The 18,536-nt window shown below is 34.9% G+C and overlaps 1 protein-coding gene across 3 annotated transcripts in view; it reads right to left on the bottom strand.

The window, feature by feature from the left end:
• Positions 1 to 18,536, bottom strand: part of ADAMTS6 (ADAM metallopeptidase with thrombospondin type 1 motif 6) — a 151,757-nt gene that overhangs the window by 91,845 nt on the left and 41,376 nt on the right. For all 3 annotated transcript variants that reach the window (XM_061475698.1, XM_061475700.1, XM_061475699.1), the window contains exons 8-9: positions 4,720 to 4,763; positions 1,247 to 1,352 (exon numbers count right to left, since the gene is read on the bottom strand). In XM_061475698.1, coding sequence (XP_061331682.1) covers positions 1,247 to 1,352; positions 4,720 to 4,763 — 150 coding nt within the window. The remainder of the gene's footprint in view (positions 1 to 1,246; positions 1,353 to 4,719; positions 4,764 to 18,536) is intronic.

Here is an 18,536-nt window from a genome sequence, read left to right as displayed (position 1 = left end):
ATATATTTGAATTATTTTCATTGTCTATGGAATAACCTGCATAAAATACATAGTTGAATGACATACGGATTAGAATGAAGATGTGGTATTGGAAGATTGCTTTTCTTATTAAACGTGATGAATTCACAGCAAGGTCACCTATTACTGTATGAGATGTTATTAAAAAGAATGTCAAAATTTCTTGTTAGCCTGAAATATCTTCTTGTTTCAGAAAACAAACTATTTGTAGTAGGTCTTTCTTCAACAGTGGAAAGATATTTTCCTCCACCCTACCTTTTTCAAATCATGCAGGTAAGGAAGGAATAGAAGGAGAGAAATTACGAGGAGAATTGCATGTATTTTATTTTTGTTCAGATCCTATACAATTGCCTTTGGATTCTAAAATTCATCTACTTCAGTACAATTGAAGTGGGTTATGTGTTTTTCCACACATAATATAAATGAGATCATACTTGCCCAACGATTTATCTCTCACGATAGGTGGGCTGGAAATAATCACTTACTTCCAACTCCTTTTTTTGACCAGCAGATTGATAGCTTCCATTGCTGTCTGCATTGGAACTTTTAGTTGTATCAGCTAATGATTTGAAAAACACACTGTCCATAACTTAGTCTTGGTCAACCCATGTAAACAAAGAAGGAAACCTCTTGATACCAGAAGATGCCTAGTCTTCTGAGTCATCATAATGCACTAACAATGCTGTCTTTTGAAAGAAGACCTGAAATGTTTCCAGACCAAACTCAACTAAGATTTTACCAGTCTCATAACATCGTGCATTTTAAAACGATATGCTGATGCTTAAAATGTAACAAGTGATTCTATGATTCGTCTATGGCTGTTTGGTATACTTCATGCTTGAGTGACAGATTACTATTCAGCATATGAATATGGACAACTGAATCAGTATGTTTTAATAATATTTTGAATTATATATAAGACAAAATAACAACACAATATTTAAGAATACAAAACAGTACAAAGGTTGTAAGCCATATCTCCAAAGGAACAGATTTAACTGGAATCTGCAATCAAAGTATAAACCGTGAGTCTTCAGCTCTAAATTTAAAGCCCTTGGTAACATCCACTAAATTGCATATACTGCCATTCATGAATACTATATACACAAACATGGAGCACCAGAATAGAGATGGTACAGCCATGCATGGGAAAAAAAAAAAATCTATTATTAATCTAGTATTAAAAAGGTGATACATTAAAACATATTCTTTTTTTAAACTCACTCACTTGTGACCAATCTCATGTGCAATGGTAAAAGCTGAACCTAGGCCAATGTCTTCATTAATGCTGCAGCTCCTTTCAGGCTCACACATTCCAGCCACAGAGGCCAAGCCTGAATAAACAGAAGGAGACACAAAGGGTCATGCCAAGGTGTTTCAGTCTTAAAAGTGCTAGTTATAAATGCCTGGATTCTTTTTAATAACCTCTATGCACAGAAGGAGCAGTTGGCAAAAGGTTAACTTTCTAGTCATTTGCAAAATCACTGGGGGGAATTTCACTTTGCCGGCTAGACATTAATATTTTTTGAACTGCAGTCAGTGCTGGAAAATGTCTAGACTAGGGGTTAGATTTATAAATTTTACTTCTGGTAACTTGGGACCACCTAGTAACTTGAGCCAGGAGAGGGAATTTAAGAAAGCATTTCTATTTTAACATTCTTGAGCCTGAAGAAAGCAAAATGTATCCACATTATTTTTCTAAAGAAATCTGTTTAAGTTTAGTGGGTTCATAAAAACATACAAGCAACTTTTTCAGCTACAAAAAGTCCCACACGGTAGGTTAAAAAAATTAAAGAAACAAAACTGAATGCATCAATGAAGAGAGAAGAGACATGTTAATAACAAGCATTCATTCGACCATGCAAGTCTTTTCTATTTATCACCCATCATCTTCTGGAATTAAAACCTTACTGTATTACATGTGCTTTTAAAAACTTTACTTAGCAAGAGAAAACCACTGGCATTTACAGAATATGGTTCTTCTGATCTTACATGTTCTTCAGCAACAGATGCTGAAGAATCATACAAACACACTGCAGTCATAACCCAGTGCCACTAGAGAAGGCTCTAAACATCAGATTTATTTAATTTATTTCTCCCTTGAGTTTCTTATCTGAAAGAAGCAGTAATCCTTTCTTCAAAGAAATTACATGCCTAGCTAACTACACTGTAATAAAAATTACCAGTAAAAGTGTAAGTTTGGTTGAGGGGTAGAGGGAATGGAGCAGAGAGAGTGGAAGAGATAAATCATACTCTTTATATGAGCTGGCACTTTAAATTATTCTGTTTGGATTAACAGTAAGCCAGTAGTAAAATGACAATTGGTTCCTGACTGTGTCCACATTAACAAATAATTTGGAGCCATAGGAGAGTGTCAGCTGAGCAAAGAACTGATACTGAGGCTCCTCACATATGTTTGTTATGTAGGTTGAACACTGTCCTCTGGTCTAGTCTACTCTCAGAGGGTAAACATATCCACTACACATGTCATTTAAAGCTTCTAAAAAGAAAAAATGTTACAGAATGTCATGAGAATACAGGCCTTGTGGTGATTTATATAGAGCATCTGGGAAATATGCATTCTGACTTAGTTTTCTCTGTAACAAAACTAGTTTGCACACACTAAAACTACTCTGATAACAAAAGTGACATGGGCAAAGGGTGACAATGTAGAAGCTGCATCAAAACAGCATATTACTGCTATAAAAACCCACAAAACATCAATGTAGACACACCCCTGAGGACAGGCTACAATATCAGAAGAAGACTACCCATAGAGAAAAATCTATGCATTTTTTGCAGCATGCAACTTGCAGAAAATACAGTAATAGCAGTTCACCTATGCTACTGTAATTGAGTAGGTCATTCTGGAAACACGATGGTAATACTAACATGCCAACTGCCATGTTCCCCTGGAAAGACCACCACATCTGAGCGATGAAGTAATCTCCACCTTCAGATCATACAACTGAGCACTTGCTTCAGTAACTAACAGGACCAGATTAACATAATTCTATACTATGCTTGCAGAAAGTGACAGATATCGAGTCAAGAACTCAATCTGTGGCTTTAAAAAAGAAGTTGTCCTTCACGGGAGCCACAGATGTGCTGCAAAAAAACATCCATCTTTTCTAAAGAGTTCCATGAAAGATTCTCTGGTTTAGAAACTGGAATAGTATCAAGCCTTCTCTGAGACTTCTCTTCATAGACTCCTTAAATATATACGTAACTTCAGTTACTAGAGGTCAGTGGGACCTAAGCATATTAAATGCCTAGCAAAAGAGGGCCACAGAGCCTTGTCTCTTCCCCAGTTCAATGCCTATAAGCAAAAAGAAATATCATGGTGGTGCTGCCAAGGGTTCTGTAACACCGAGTTGGAGCTGACAACACACGTGATTTTTATTTTGAAACAAAATCAAGCCTTTTGTTTAACAGAACATCTGCCAAAGTCAGTTCTCTGTTATGCTGGATTCAAGTGAAGCAGAATTTGCCTTTATGCCAAAAGTCTGATACAGTAAGAAATAGTACACTAATGATCTGCGTTAAAAATATCACACAAAAATATCAAATAGTGCATGCGTGAATGTACGCTCTTCCAAATTTTACTCCTTTAACACCTGCAAAGACAACTGTATGACATGAATATGGGCAGTCTCTTCAGCATTGTCTCCTCCACACAGATGTTAAAGGAAATCAGTTACATTTAGAAATTCATCAGCATCATCTGTCTTACTAAAACATGCTGTGGATAGTGTTTATATTTACAGCAGGCAAAATTCTAGTACCTTTCTCTAACTACATCCCTGTGCCAGATGCACTGCGCTGACTTAAGCAGGACTTGTGGAAAAATTAACATGAGTTAAGGCTATCAAAGCATACCTAATAATACACAGAAAGACAAAGCAAGTTATGAGCTCTGAGAAAAGTATTAATAATCTGAACTAGTCAAATTAGAATTCTGTCTTCTGAGAAAGAGCCTTCTGCAAGGATGTGTATTGAAAAAAAATGGGTATGAATGTTACATTATTCTTTGAACAATGTTTCTTTCATGTATCAAAGCACTATCAAAGATAGTAACCATAGTATAGTAAATAACTTCTGGTGACAAATTAAGGTACGGAGAGAACGATAGCTCTCCATCCTGCACCTAAGGTTGCTATGTGATTCTTCATTGTCAAAGTATTGTTTTAAGGAGTTTCAATGTTACTGTAATTTGTATCACTGTAATTTATACATCATGGTATTTTTCTCTTAAGTCTGTGAAAGGAACAATCTGAAGATGTACTCCCTGTGTACAACAGAGCGATAGTGTAAACCTCTAAGACTGTTTCTTTTGTAAGGCTTTTTTTTCATTATTTGTTTGGTGTTTGAATTTTCTGAAGCCTTTTACCTGTATTTTTAACTAGTTCACAGAGAAAGGTCAAATGAAATAAACAGCAAGTTCTCTTCTGTAAGAAGTAAGTTTGAGTCATTTGCTATGTTTTACCAGAACTACAGCTGCCACAGAAGCAGCTTACTTAATTTAAAAATCCAGCAACGTATCAAAGACCCACCTAGGTTACTTATCATTGTTCATATTTATACATCTGCAAAATTTTGAAAGCATGAATTTTAAAATATCTGATCAGTCAATAAATCAATAGCTGACTAAAAAGCAAGGAAACAGCAAATAGAAGCTGCAATTTCTCTTTATAATCTTACCCAGCGTTCCACAAGGCTTGTTTTTGTAAGTGCAGATATCGTATCTGTTAAGGAAAAAAAAAGTAGATAAAATATGTCAGAGAATCAAATTTTTAAGATATTTTGTATACTTATCACATATCTGTATCATAGTTCAAGTTGTCAGACCGCAATCAGCTTAATTTTGTGCAGGCAGCTGGTGTCGGCATTTTCTACACTCTGGTGTAAACCGCAAGTTGCAGTATACTCACAGCCGCTGGCCTCAGGCCAGTGGGACACCTGCCAGTAAGAAAAAAATGGTTAAAGTGGATCTTTGTAATCACCAGCTCCATAACGCAGTCTACCATGCTATTACAAAGTCACAGCAGCATCTGTATAGACTTCTAGTGATTCAAAACACTTCTACTGTGTGAACATAACTGGAATCACAGTCTCAGACTTACCAAGTAAACAATATTAATTGTAAGTCCTACTGCTTAAACTTTGATTCTAGTTAAAAACTGCAACTGTGAATTGTTACACCAACAATTAGATATTTAAAAAAATCATGTTAGGAAATGCCATTATATTTTCCTTCTCATTTTTTGTAATGATTATTTGAGTCTTAAAGAGTATACTATAGCAATCTAAAATGAAAAAAAAACTTTTGCCAAAAGATAAATACCGTCTTCAAAGGACAATTTTCATAATTTTAGATACAATCCTTCAAATGCAGAAGCTCAATGAGTTTGTGTGCAGTTAACAAACAAGTATCTGAAACTGAAAATGGAATTAAAATGTTTTTAACAAGGAAGTATCTGAAACTGAAAATGGAACTAAAATGTTTTCTGCAGCATAGCTAATACTAACAGCAATGGTCATGCAGCAGCCAATTCATTAATTACATCATCGTAGTTTGAATGTACAATCTTGTGACAGGGCTAGTGATATGACAACATTCTTACAGCAACTTTGATTTTCAAAAACTTAATACTAATTTCCTTGCTCTGTATTTCAGAATAATTTCTACTCTTTTCAGAATATTTCCATTCTTTTGAATGGTGAGTGGAAACAAAGATGAAAAGATATTATCTTTACTCTTTAATTTTTTAACCCAAATAGTTACTAATTTCAGGCCACCAGACAGTTCTGCTAAAATGATCTAGGGATTGTTATCACATCAGAGTCTGATCACAAGACATGTATCTTTCAGTCCTAAAAGAGTTAAGGTCTGTCTGTAAGCCAAATCCATGGACAAAAAAGCAAAGCTTAAAACTTGGAACAAACTCAGCAAACTCTCTCTATGCATGTAGACCACTGTGACCACATGGAATTCCTGTGATTTTTAAAGGTTTTGAGTGTGGAGCAGTTTGTGGGATTCAGCTCCAGTTTTGAACTGAGTGTTCACATGCACTGATCTCATCAAGGTGGATCAAACTCTGCCATCCTATCTGTACATAAAGCTCTCAATTTCCATTTGCTGTTTGGAGAGGGGAGGTGATCAAACTAGCAAGTTTTGCATGTCATAAACAGATACAGACAGGCAGAAAGATTTTACTATTTCCCGCCTTTGACATATTTAAAAAAGCTAACTTATTTCTGCATTTAGGAAGAAGTGTGAATCTAAACCTACTGAAGTTCATGTAAAATTATCCCCCCAAAAAAGCAGACAGGGCTCAGGCTTATTTAGTGAGAAAATACAAAATAGGTCGAATTCTTTAAAATGTGGTTTAGAACTGAACACAAGGAAGTCTGTGCAGTATACAGGAAGTACTGGTTTTCTAATGTTTTTCAATATCCAGTGGGAATGGGAAGAAAACAATTGAAGGCACAGATCCTTACACAAAATGGATCTTTAAGAAGAAAGCCAGCTCCACTAAACTCAAGTAAAATGCTGTCATCGATTTAAGCAGAGCTGAAAAGCTGCCCTTATGTCCTCAACATGCTTACCCTTACACAGGTATGAACCTGAAGTCACTTCTCAGCTTCAGTTAATGAAAAAGATTTTAAGAAACAAAAGACATAATCACAGGAAACTGCTGAGAAAAAGCCTACAAAGATGGCTGGAATATAAATGTAAAATGTACATGAAGTAAGAAATTGAGGCTAGACAAAACCAACAGAAAGGTATGACTAGACATAAAGCTCTTCATATGTAGGAAATACTACAGGATTTGACAACTGACCTGCTTGAAAAGGTTGTCAGAAAACAAAATAAAGCCTAAAGAACTGGTTCTAGCCTATGAGGGAACACAGCTAACTAGTACGAATTATTAAGAGTTCATTTTTAAGGAACATTTCCAAATGTGTTACCTCTGAAATTAAGGTTTTATTTTTCATTTGCTGTAAACCAAATTATACTTTTTGACATTTACTTTTTATTACTGTAGGTTTCAACCATAACCTATTCAAATAAGGACTGTTCATTTCTTATACCCTTGCTCAACAATAAACACAACAGGTCCATTAGAATTTGATCTTTTTTATTTTCAATTCTTCATGCTATGCAACATGATTTACCTACATACCCCATCATGTATTTCATATTTGAAGAAGTATTAACAGACTAGGCAAAAATCCCAAAACAAATAAAACAGAAAAAAAAACAAAACAAAACCCCCCACTAAATAAATAATAAATAAAAATAAGTTAACTTAGTTGCAACACCTAGAACTATGAAGTACTGCTGAATTAAACTGAAACCTCAGGCTTCCTTTAAAGGGATCAAAAACCTCAAGCTATCTGACAATTCCAACTCCTATTTTTAAGTCATGGAAAATAAAAATTAATTAAAAGAAATTAAAAAAACCCAAACAGTTAGTAGATTATAGTTTCATCCTATTCTTTTGCACGCATATACTTGGCTATGAGTAAAAGGAGGCTGTTCTGCAAGTGCAGACAATGTTGCTAATGCTAGAGAACCGTGTGGAAAGGTAAGTCATAAATGCCGAATTTAGGCCTGTTTTTATAAAAAGCTTTGTATCACAATTCTTTAACAGTTCACCATTCTTAAGACAATTTGCTAATTGATTAGATTTGCACAGGTTGCAAACGGCAATACTCTTTGTAACACAATAAATACCTGTTGATGTCTTTCTAAAAGCTTTACTGCAGTATATCCTTAGCCTTAGAGAAAGTGGTATACCACAACAGCATTCTGCCTTAAAATACAAGTCTTATTTAGTTTCTTCCTCAAAAACCACAAACCAAAAAGACTTATTCAAACCAAGGAAGTAAAAGAATAATATACATGTTACACATCACTCAACAGAAATAACTTTTTTCTATTATTATTAGTTTTCCATGTCTTTGAAACTGCCATAGACAACCAAAGTCTGGTTCTACTGGACTTTCTTCTGATACTTAGCTTGGGTAGATAAAATGAAATTCTGAGTTTCAGCTAGAAAAACTGTAGTGCTCTAAGTTCTACTTCTCCTCGTTTATATGAAAAGATGTATTTTTAATAACTGCACTGTAGATAAAATATCTCCATACTACTTTTTCTAAACTGCAAATGTAGTCATGAAAGTGAAAATAAACTCCATTCTGAAACAGATTTTTTAATGCTGTCATTTGCCTTCATCAATTTTGGCAATGTTAACATTGGAATAGCAGTTGCAAATTTACTATGATCAGCAGTATTATCGGTGTACTTAGGACAGATATAAAAAGCTGTTTTTGAGATTATGATTTAATAAAAGATTCCCTCAATGTAAATTGCACTCCTCAAGTGTCTAAATGAATTCTTACTTATTAATAAAAAAAAACATATCAACAGAGAGGTTTCTCTTCAACACCACTGATGTGTCATGCAAGCATATAGCAGAGGTATTGCAAAAGATACTAATTACATGAAAATGGAACACTTCATAAGTGAGTTTGTAAACAAAAATATTTCTAAAGACAAGATGAGGACCCAGAGATGGTTCTCAGCTTGAGCGATACCCTACACCATTTCAAATCACTGGTAAAAAGTCATCAAAAATCAGAGAACTTTAAATTCTTATTATTTTGAAGAAATAATACATTCAGGTTTTTTAGTCATCTTCTGCTTTCTAAGCCTAGCTGTATCGATATACATGTTTGGTGCTTTTCAGGGTTTATTCTACAGCCACCCACACTAACAGCTTCCTTTTCCAGTGTTAGCCATGATCCTCACATACAAATATGTCCTTACCACCTACAGCAACGATAAGACAATAAAGTAAGTACACAATAATAAGTGCTACAAACTGTTAGATCACAACCTAGTTTTCAGCCAGACACTTATAGAAACTTAAAAACACTAGTCAGTACTCTGCTAGTGTTAAAACAAAAACAAAAACAAAAAACCACCAAAAAAGCCACCAAACCAAAATCCAAACATCTCCCTCCCCACAAAAAAACCAAACCCAACACAACTCGAACAGCATCAATACTGTTGACTGACTCAGGTATTACAGCTATTGTAAAGCAATCTTTGCTCCTTTGAAAGTACTATTCAGTGGATTAAGATCAGCATAAACATAACATACAGGTAATTACTTGCTGTCTGCTGACATATCGGTAACATCATCTAGATAATCTGGAAAAGACAAAATACTTCCCTTCCCCACATTCTTCTAATCAGAATCTTCCTGTAGGTCATACATTACTATACAAATTAAGAAATTATCAGCTCAATCACAATATTGTGACATCAAATTAACATTGTACAAACTCATTAGACTATTTTAGTTGCCCAAGTAGACTCTAGAGCTACTCTGGAGACAGCTTTATAAGCAAATCCAGCACTGAAGAAACAGCCAGGAACTTGCAGGCCTTGGACTAGCAACATCACGCTCTGCTCTGCCTTGATTTCTCCACCATTAGACCTTTTCTCTTCCTTTTTCCTTTTTTGTGTCCAACATGTACAGGCTTGCTGCTCTATCTCATTCGTCCCTTCTCCTTGTATTTTATTTTGTGATCTGCAGTCAACACAGGCTGCAGCAGAGTTCCCTCTCTACAGCATTAAGATTACCAGAGATCAACTGATGGCTCAAGCTGCTGTCAAGTAGTATATAGGCTAATCCTGCTATAAACATAATTTTGAGGGATATCCTGATGGCAGTCATAGCAGCACCAATAGGCTCAGCCTAGGGCTGCTACTCAAAGCTCCATCTTGTTTCTTTCCATTTTATACCCTGCACCAAGTTCTGTGCTTCTGCATTTAACATCAGCATCCAAGCTCAAGAGGTTTGACAGTCTTCAGTATTTTGCTATCACTTTACTGACAACAGTACAGACAGCATAAGCCATCATACAAAAGGTGCTCCAGACCTTCTAGCAGTTATAGCCCAAAATTAAATGAATCCATACTTCTTCTCCAGAATATGTTAATTCAATTTCACACCAGGCTTTAGGTCCCCTTCAATACTGAGATGCTTCAACCAGGCATTTTTCAACAGAATCATTAAAAAAAAACAATTATCTGGATAAACCATATTTAGATTTCAAAACTGTATAAATTTGAAAATCAGTTATGATAGGCACAAAGTTTGCAAGCTGAAGACTGTGAACCCATTAAAAAAAAAAAGGGTTTAAATCTAGCAGAACTACAAGAAGTGTTTCTAAACTTTTCTGTGGTGTATCTAATTTTCTTTCCATGGGACTCCTCCTGATCCATAGTAAAGGTTTTTATTCTAGTGCCCCAGAAATGTAGAGCTACCTATCTGGGCAATTGTGACTTCCTTACCAGAAACAACTGAGATTCAGCATTTTCATTATCACCAGAATGTAGGGTAATACTTAACTTGCACTATTCATTCCTCACAAGGGATTCCACACTTTTACTGCATTGTCAGTACTGAGCCAAAATTTAGACACAGTTACATGGATGTGATTAGCTAAAACCGGCCTAGAGAACAGAACAGCAATTTCTGCATATCTACTCCAAGCACAATGCTAGTAATTTTTCTATCAGTGCATTTGGGAAAAGTCTGGCAACTAACACATAAAGCTTTTGTTCAAAGCACATCAACTCAGAGCAGCTCAAGCAGCTTGCAGGGCCATGCTTTTTAGAGCTTGCTACTGCAACAATGTCTTGGAAAAAGGAAGACTAGCAAAACTAATTACACAGGCGCGGTTGGGGGCATCCTGCCACACAGCAGAAAATATTATGCTAAACCATTTATAGGAAGCCACTAGTCTAGACCTTTGGCAGAAGGGAAACACAGCTAGCAGCTATGATTACTAACCAAATTTTAGTTCTGTACAACGTACAGAAATAAATGAGATAAATTATAGCAATAACATATTGAAGATATATTTATAAGCTTTTGCCTACCCTCCTTTTCTAACTTTCTGAATATTGTAAATGATTAGTTTACAAGTTCCTCTGAAGATGACATGTCTTTATACACAGAATGTCCACTATATCTGCCCTTACACTGTATTGTATGAGTACAAGATGAGTACTTGAGCAGCAGTTCGTTAGGGTACAAGGTATACAGACCACACCTGCTACAAAGATAATACAAGAATTGCAACATGGGCCAGACCAAAGATTCCACTATCCTGATATCCTGCCTACATGATGGTCTACAAGAATGTCGCAGAAAGAATAACACCAGGGCAAGTATAAAATGGCATCTACCCCAATACTCCCCCATCTTCAACTATTTTCAGCTCCAATTTTTTGAGACACACGTGCTTCTGGATATTAGTAACTCTCAATGGATTTTTCTTCTGTAAACTTTCCTAGGCAACCTTTCAACCTATGCATGTACCCAGCTTCCACAAAGTGACTTGCCAAGGAGTTTTAACATCAGCTAACTCTTGCACAAAGGGTTGCCTCCCTTCTTGTTTTAAGCCTTTCTTCTGCTAGGTTAACTGGTCAGCCTCTAGTTCTTGCACTGAAAGACACAATGAATAGTGTTCCTTGTTTATGCACTTCATACAATCTGTAACTTTGTAGATCACTGGAATAATCTCTCAAATTCTACTTTTCCAAAATTTGATTCCTCCAAGGAATCCTCAACTTAAGTCATTCCTTGTAAAGAAATTTCTGCATTTTTTTATCATCCTTCTCTCTTCCAATCCTCCTAAAACTTTTTGAGATTAGAAGGCCAGAATGACATGAACTATTCAAGACATAGGCATATCATGCCCAGTTTACACAATAGCATAATAAGGTTCTTTATTCTTTTTCCAAACAATTGTTAATACTTATTTTTCTGGATTAACAATGTATATTTTACAAGTAGCCCAAATCTTCTCTGCAAAATTGTATTATCAAATAATAGAATCAAAAGAGGAAAGACCACCAGTGATTCCCACCACACGCCCCCCAACTTCTGGTTGATATTTTTTACAAAATTTCTCTAAAAGGATTGAAACTCTTAAGCATATATTATTATGACTTGTTTTTCATGAACATGATGAGAACAATAAGCCCTGTTCCTGGGCCCAAATAAACAATCACAAGGAATTTGGGTAATGACAGAGTTGTGTTTACACAGAGAGCTAAATTTCAGTAGCTTAGTGCAGTAATTAAAAGCTTCAGTGAATGGAATAAAATCTATTTGCTGACTTCTTAAGGTCAGAAAGAAAGACAATGACTCCATTCAGATATTTAACTCTGACTAGCATCAAAAGAAATTTTTGTTCTAATGGCAAACTCAAAACAATCTATTGCAGAAGTTTAGTGTTTGTTTCTGTAAAACAATACAGGATTCTTGCTCATCAAGAAATGACAGCAACTAATTTGATTGCCAGTACTTAAAGAATAAAAAGTCAATCAAGTGCTTGACGTCTGTGACAGTTCTCCAGATTGCATGCGTAAATACCACCAAATAGGCTGCTGCTGAGTTCTACAGCTAACAAATTTTGAAGACTGCCTGTGAACTGAGAGAAATGCACAATGACAGAATGGTAGCAGAAGTAATGACTGTTTTACAAAGGTAAGTTTAAAAGAAGTGAACAAAGAATAGGTCTACAGTAATAATAACATGACTGAGAAACTGTCAAAGTTTGTGAGAAAGTATCTTTCCAAAGGGTAACCAAAAGTCGTATTAAAACCAAAAGGAACTTAATTTGGGTTGGATTTTTTTTTTCCAGGGGTGGAAGGGAGAGGATGTTGTTTGGGGTGTTTTTTTTAATGTGCTGATAAATGGAAATTATGCACCTGAGACTGATCTCTGAAATCTTTCTGTATCAAAAAGATGAATCCATGCATCCTGTCCAGAACTTCATGTAAATCTTTGATTCATCTTCTTCTCCAAACTATACACAGCAGGAAGAAATACTTCTTCCAGTCAAGACAAAAGAAATCTGTGTTGCATATCTGCAACATATATCTGCAACTTCTCATTTTCTGTCTAGCTTATTTTTTACAAATCATTTCAATGACAACAGCAACTAACCATTGCAAATGAATGGCGGAGTACCATGAGAACAGTAACTTACTTTACAACAGTGGCTCTTCACAAAGAATGTTATTCTTACTGCATAAAAGTTGCGATCAGTCTACAGTGTCTATCAAGACATACATACATATCATACATACTTAGTGCCCCATACCTTAAAGAACGTAAGAGTGAAGCAGGTGCAATGTATTTTAGTACTTCTACCAATAAGGAATGACAAAAGGCTCAGTACTAAGCTAAGAAAGAAAATGGGCTGCAGCAACAGTGATCCATCTTGTAACGGGATGCACCTGGCAGATTCCTTTCCCTGTGTATAAATTCTTCAAACCAAGCTTCCATATTCAAACTACCAGTTGTCAAAAGGAATTCCTCACCAGTTCTTTAATTTTAACTTTTCGTACATTATTCAAGTCTTACTTTTGCAAACTAGACTTCCTAAGCTAACCTATCTTGAAGTGGAAAAATAAATACTTCTTCAGTAATTTTATTAAGCCCACTAAGCATTTACACACAAACCTCTTTTTTTTTTCTTTTGCACAAACACTTGCAGTTGTATTTCCGAAATTAGTTTAGTTTCCTCTACAGATGTCATTAAAAGAATAATCGATCTCATAGCTCACCCTGCTTAGAGGAGGACATTGGAGCAAAGACCTTCAAAAGTCCCTTCCAACCTGAATCCCACAGAATCGAAATAGCTGCTATCTGAAAATCTTTGAAATGTTTATTTAATAATTATGGAATAGTAAAAGTTACAAGTCTTCAGAATATTCATTGAAAATGAAAGCCAATTACATACTCAAAATGGAAATTTCTTTACAGCCATAGTCACTGTAGTTTAAATATTTTACTAACACAGAAAATGGGAAGGAGGAGGAAGTCAGTCTCCCTCCCATTCCACTTTGAGTTGGAACAATCCTACATCTTACTAACAACTACATATGAAACCCCTTGAACCACAGTCCCCCAATTAATTGACTGTTTTAAGCACCTGACATTGTCCTGTAAGACACTCTTCTGCAAACACAACACAACTGCATAAAACACTAACTATAAGAAATCCAAGAAGTTCAAGCTGAAAGAAGATAAATATGCTTTACCTTTTCCAACTCAGTAACTTTTTTTCAATTAATGTAGTTAACCCATTATAAACAGATGCAAATAAGTACCATAAGGTCTGCAAACAAGAAAAGTTAATATCCAATGAAGTATTTATCTCCATTGTGGCTGAAAAATATGGAGAATTTCACTGTTTCAAAATGACAAAATTATCTTATCACTTTGATTTACATAAAATTAGTGAATTGAAACACTTCTATCCAAATTATACAAGAAATAAGGTTCAACACATAAGTTTAATAAATTAAGGATGCTGGGAAAGAGGTTGGATAACATGCAGAAAATACCAGTTTGTTTTGGGGTTTTTTTATTTATATTTATTTATATTACATATTAACTGTAATTTCTGGTGCACAAAATAGCCTTGTTCTTAATTTGTTAAGTCTTAATTACTTTAGTGTTGCTATTAACGTTAAGGGTGGCTTTACTCGAGAAATACAAGTCATTCATGAATATAAGTATTTTAATCAAAATTCCTACTTTTTCTTTGAAGAACTTATAATTGCCTAAACCAAAACATATGAAATAAATGTTATTAAAAATTTAAAAATTTAGAGATGAATAAATGTATTTAAGTTCTAAAGCTACTTAAAAGAATGTACAAAAGTAGTTTCAAAACCAGTCTTGATCAAAGACATATAAACACTTCCATGGCTTAACAGATTGCATTTTGCACATCCAAAGAATTCCTTCATTTTGCTAGTGTCTGGAGTACAATTTTTCTTTAGTGTTTCCAAACATCCTGTTCAGAATTGCATAGTGTATTCCACTCCACTTTGGCAGGTGGTTGAAAGAGCTCATAGGATAGACATGTCTTCCGAAAGAATCTGGACAATGAGTATTTGTCAGCACTACTTATGACCTTGCAAATTTTAAGCAGAACTAACTGTCCTAAAATTACAGTGTAAGCAAATACCTTTCATTACAGCTAAATTAATGTGCAAGCAAAGGAACTACTTGTACCTCTTCCTCCCTATTTATCCAATCACTTTAGCACTCCCTTTCTCAAGCTGCCGAGAATAATAAGTGAGAGATTTGCCATGGGTCTGGCTAAGGCAGTGTGAAGGCCATCCAAACGCAACTTCAGTGCTATCCAAAGAACCATCTGAAGAGGTCTGGAAAACAATCATGCTCATCTGGAAGCTGAATGCAATCAGCTCTATGAAACACCAAGTTCCACAGTTTTCAGAACACAACCTGAACAAAATGTTCAGAAATAACGAAAATAATGATAATACTAGATTTAATAATAAAAACCTGATGCCCTAACACAGTATTACAAATACTTACAACAAAGACTTTACTCCAGCAGCAGCACAGGATAGTCCATTAATCAGCCCTTGAGCAACTCAGTACAAAGCTAATTTTAAATTAGATTTGTAAGTGGCCATATGGGAAAGAAAGAATTAATTTTGGAAGTTTCTATCCTTCTAGTTCTGACATTAAAGCATTTTTTCCTTCAATATCATAACTCTAAGCTGATTGATAATGAAAGATTAACTGAGTGAGCTTAGTGTGTGACAAAATATAACTAAGCTAACTTCCTGTATTTCGTTGGTACTTTGCTGTAAGTTGCTCATACGTCTACACTATTACACAGTCTCTCACATGTCCCTGGTATCAGTGTTACTTTATGTAGGTTAAGGTCTTTCCACAAAAATCAGTTAGGTCAACATTTCTTAAAACACCAAAACTTACCAACTGTAGGTCATTTAAGAACTACATCTCAACTTTGGAAAAAATCAAATCAATTAAACAGATGAAAAAATACTTTAGTTACATGACCCAAGTATTTTTCCTTCACTAACGCCATGATCTGACACTCCAGTTAGTGTTATACAGAATCTAAAGCCATTACCTACGAAGCTCTTAAGTCTCATCATTTTTGAGTAACTAGCAAGGTTCCAGACTACCAAAATTCCACTTCATTGTGAAACAGAAAACCTTACTGCCAAAGTTCTGGAACTAATTAAAGTGGCAACAGATCAGAATTTATTCCAATTTTTTGCAAATCACTTCTTGCTGCTTTTTTTTCAGAATTAAAAAAGAGGAGGAAAAAAATCAAAGAAGTATTTGATTTGAAACAATGTATTTTGGTTTCTACATTTTTAAGTTTTCTTAATGAATCAATTATTCATAAGAACTAATCAGAACCTGGTTTTACAGGGGAAAAAAGTCTCCCCATTTAAACACAGTCCAGTTTCAGTACTTCAATGCCAGAGCAAGTGTTTTCTTAACACCCCTCCAAAACTGGTATAAGACTTGGGTATCAAAGATCATTATGCCTGTTCAGCATAAACTACCATGCATTCCTGCGCTGAGGACGCTCTCACTAAACATTGTAAAATGCCTAAGATGGACTTCCCTGCTTTTTCTGTCTTCTCAAACGAAAAAGAAAATACTACTTAGGATGTGTCCAATAACACCACTTCAAATCTGTATCGCAAAATGGTATGAGATCCATGAGGGGCAAAAAGGACAGATTTCAAAACAGCAGGTAAGTCATGGCAGGAGATCCTGTTTTGATGAGTGCAGAGTATCGGCATAATTACACACCTCACAGGTAACTGATGTTTTACACTGGGAATTTTCATTTTAGTATGAAAACAACTCTACTGAAGTCATAAGACATAGTTATGGGAGGAAAGATTTGATAACCAGGCTCTGTTAAGCTCAAGTTGGGAAGTGGGAGCTGGAGGAATCTATGTATGGGGGTGTGCTAAAACTACTTTAACATAATTTTAACACACAGCAGTTCAGAGAGAAAAAAAAAGGAAGCTATCCTGCAGCAACACTAATGAAGATTGAGACAAGCAAGAATGTAGTAATTAAACAGAAATTTTGTCATAATATGACAACTGATATTCTTGTTTTAATGAGCAGAAGTAGTCGGGATCAAGTCTATACTGTATTTAAAAAAGGAAACCTTGAATACAGATGACCTAGGCACCTTAGTGACTCAGAGGGAAGAGTGCCATCTACTGAGTCAATAACTTTATTATAATAAAACCAACAAATCACGTATTTTGTCATGAAACAGAAAAGGAAGTTTTAAGTGATATTTAAAGTTTTCTGCTCCTAACAAGAATTTCTTATTTTAGATATCTTTAAATAAAATTTGATAAATTTTGATTTCTTTTAGAATTCAATAAGTAAAAAAATTTGATTTTTTATTTTGAAATGTTACCTCAATTTATATGATAGTGATTCTCTTTCTATACAAGTCAGCTACTGGTTTAGCCACATTAGTACTTACACCTGAAATACTTTGAAAGGCTTCTGATGCCTCTATTTATAAGTAATTTAAGAGTGTTAGCTTCCAAAGGGAAGATGTCACTTTCTGAATATTCTGTCTCTTTAAAATCCCTTACAGCTGAACACAGAAACATGATGATGATGAAAATCACACATCAAATTATATTTGGAAAAGTAGGCTTACCTTTTTTTCTTTTTCTTTTTAAAAGATTCTAGCATACAGGTTTAACTATGTTGGAGCACAAAATATTGAATAATATGAAGAATCTATTACAGAAGATATTCTTAATATATTTGACCTTTGGAATAACAAACTTATTGATAATCAACCTGCAACATATGAAAGCATACTTCTGCAGAAAAATGAACTACTTCAAGAAGTATTACAGTTGTCAAAGAATGTACTCATTAACTGTGTTCCGTGTCTCACTCTTTGCCAAGTATAGAAAAACCTTTTTTATCTACAGATTCCAAATCCTTTAATTTAAATTGCAGAACACAAGTTATTAGTTCTGGATGTCTGTGAACCAACTCCTGCTGTGGCCTTTACACATGTGCACAGTGTACAACATATAGCTGAAATCTAGTCAGTAAAAATTATTAGAAAAGGGGCATAACCTGCATTGCCAGAACCTTTCTGAAAGGCACAGGTAGAGCTTAAATTTTGTTTTCAATTTACCCTAAGAAATTACCTCCTCTTCAAAAAAAATACCTGTTTATACCCTACCACAGAAGCTCTAAATAAAGAACATCTCCATGATGTTTGTAAAGGCAATATATACAAAGAGTGAATCGATACTATGGTTCCTATTCTGAAATATTTAAGAGTATATACAGAAAATGTGATTTTGTCACTAAGTGCCCTAAGCTGCTATACTACACAAAAATCAAACTTTTATTTCCACCCAATACTCAGCAGTTAACAAGCAATACAAGGGGAAAAAAAACAAACAAACCCACACTACAAACTCATTCATAATTTAGATTCTGCAAGCTTCTAGACATTAAGAAATAGCTTTCATATGGACAGTCCTTCCTTGTAGACAGTTTGCCTTCCACAAAGAACTCACATTACAGTAACTGGAAGATCTGATCAATCAGCTG

Source organism: Pezoporus flaviventris, unplaced genomic scaffold (genome assembly GCF_033815535.1).
Source record: "Pezoporus flaviventris isolate CSIRO_AGI_PZ_B2104156 unplaced genomic scaffold, CSIRO_AGI_Pfla_v1 ptg000089l, whole genome shotgun sequence".
Classification (NCBI taxonomy): domain Eukaryota; kingdom Metazoa; phylum Chordata; class Aves; order Psittaciformes; family Psittacidae; genus Pezoporus; species Pezoporus flaviventris.
The sequence above is the reverse complement of the archived record's forward strand: the minus strand, read 5'-3'. Positions and strand labels throughout refer to the sequence as shown.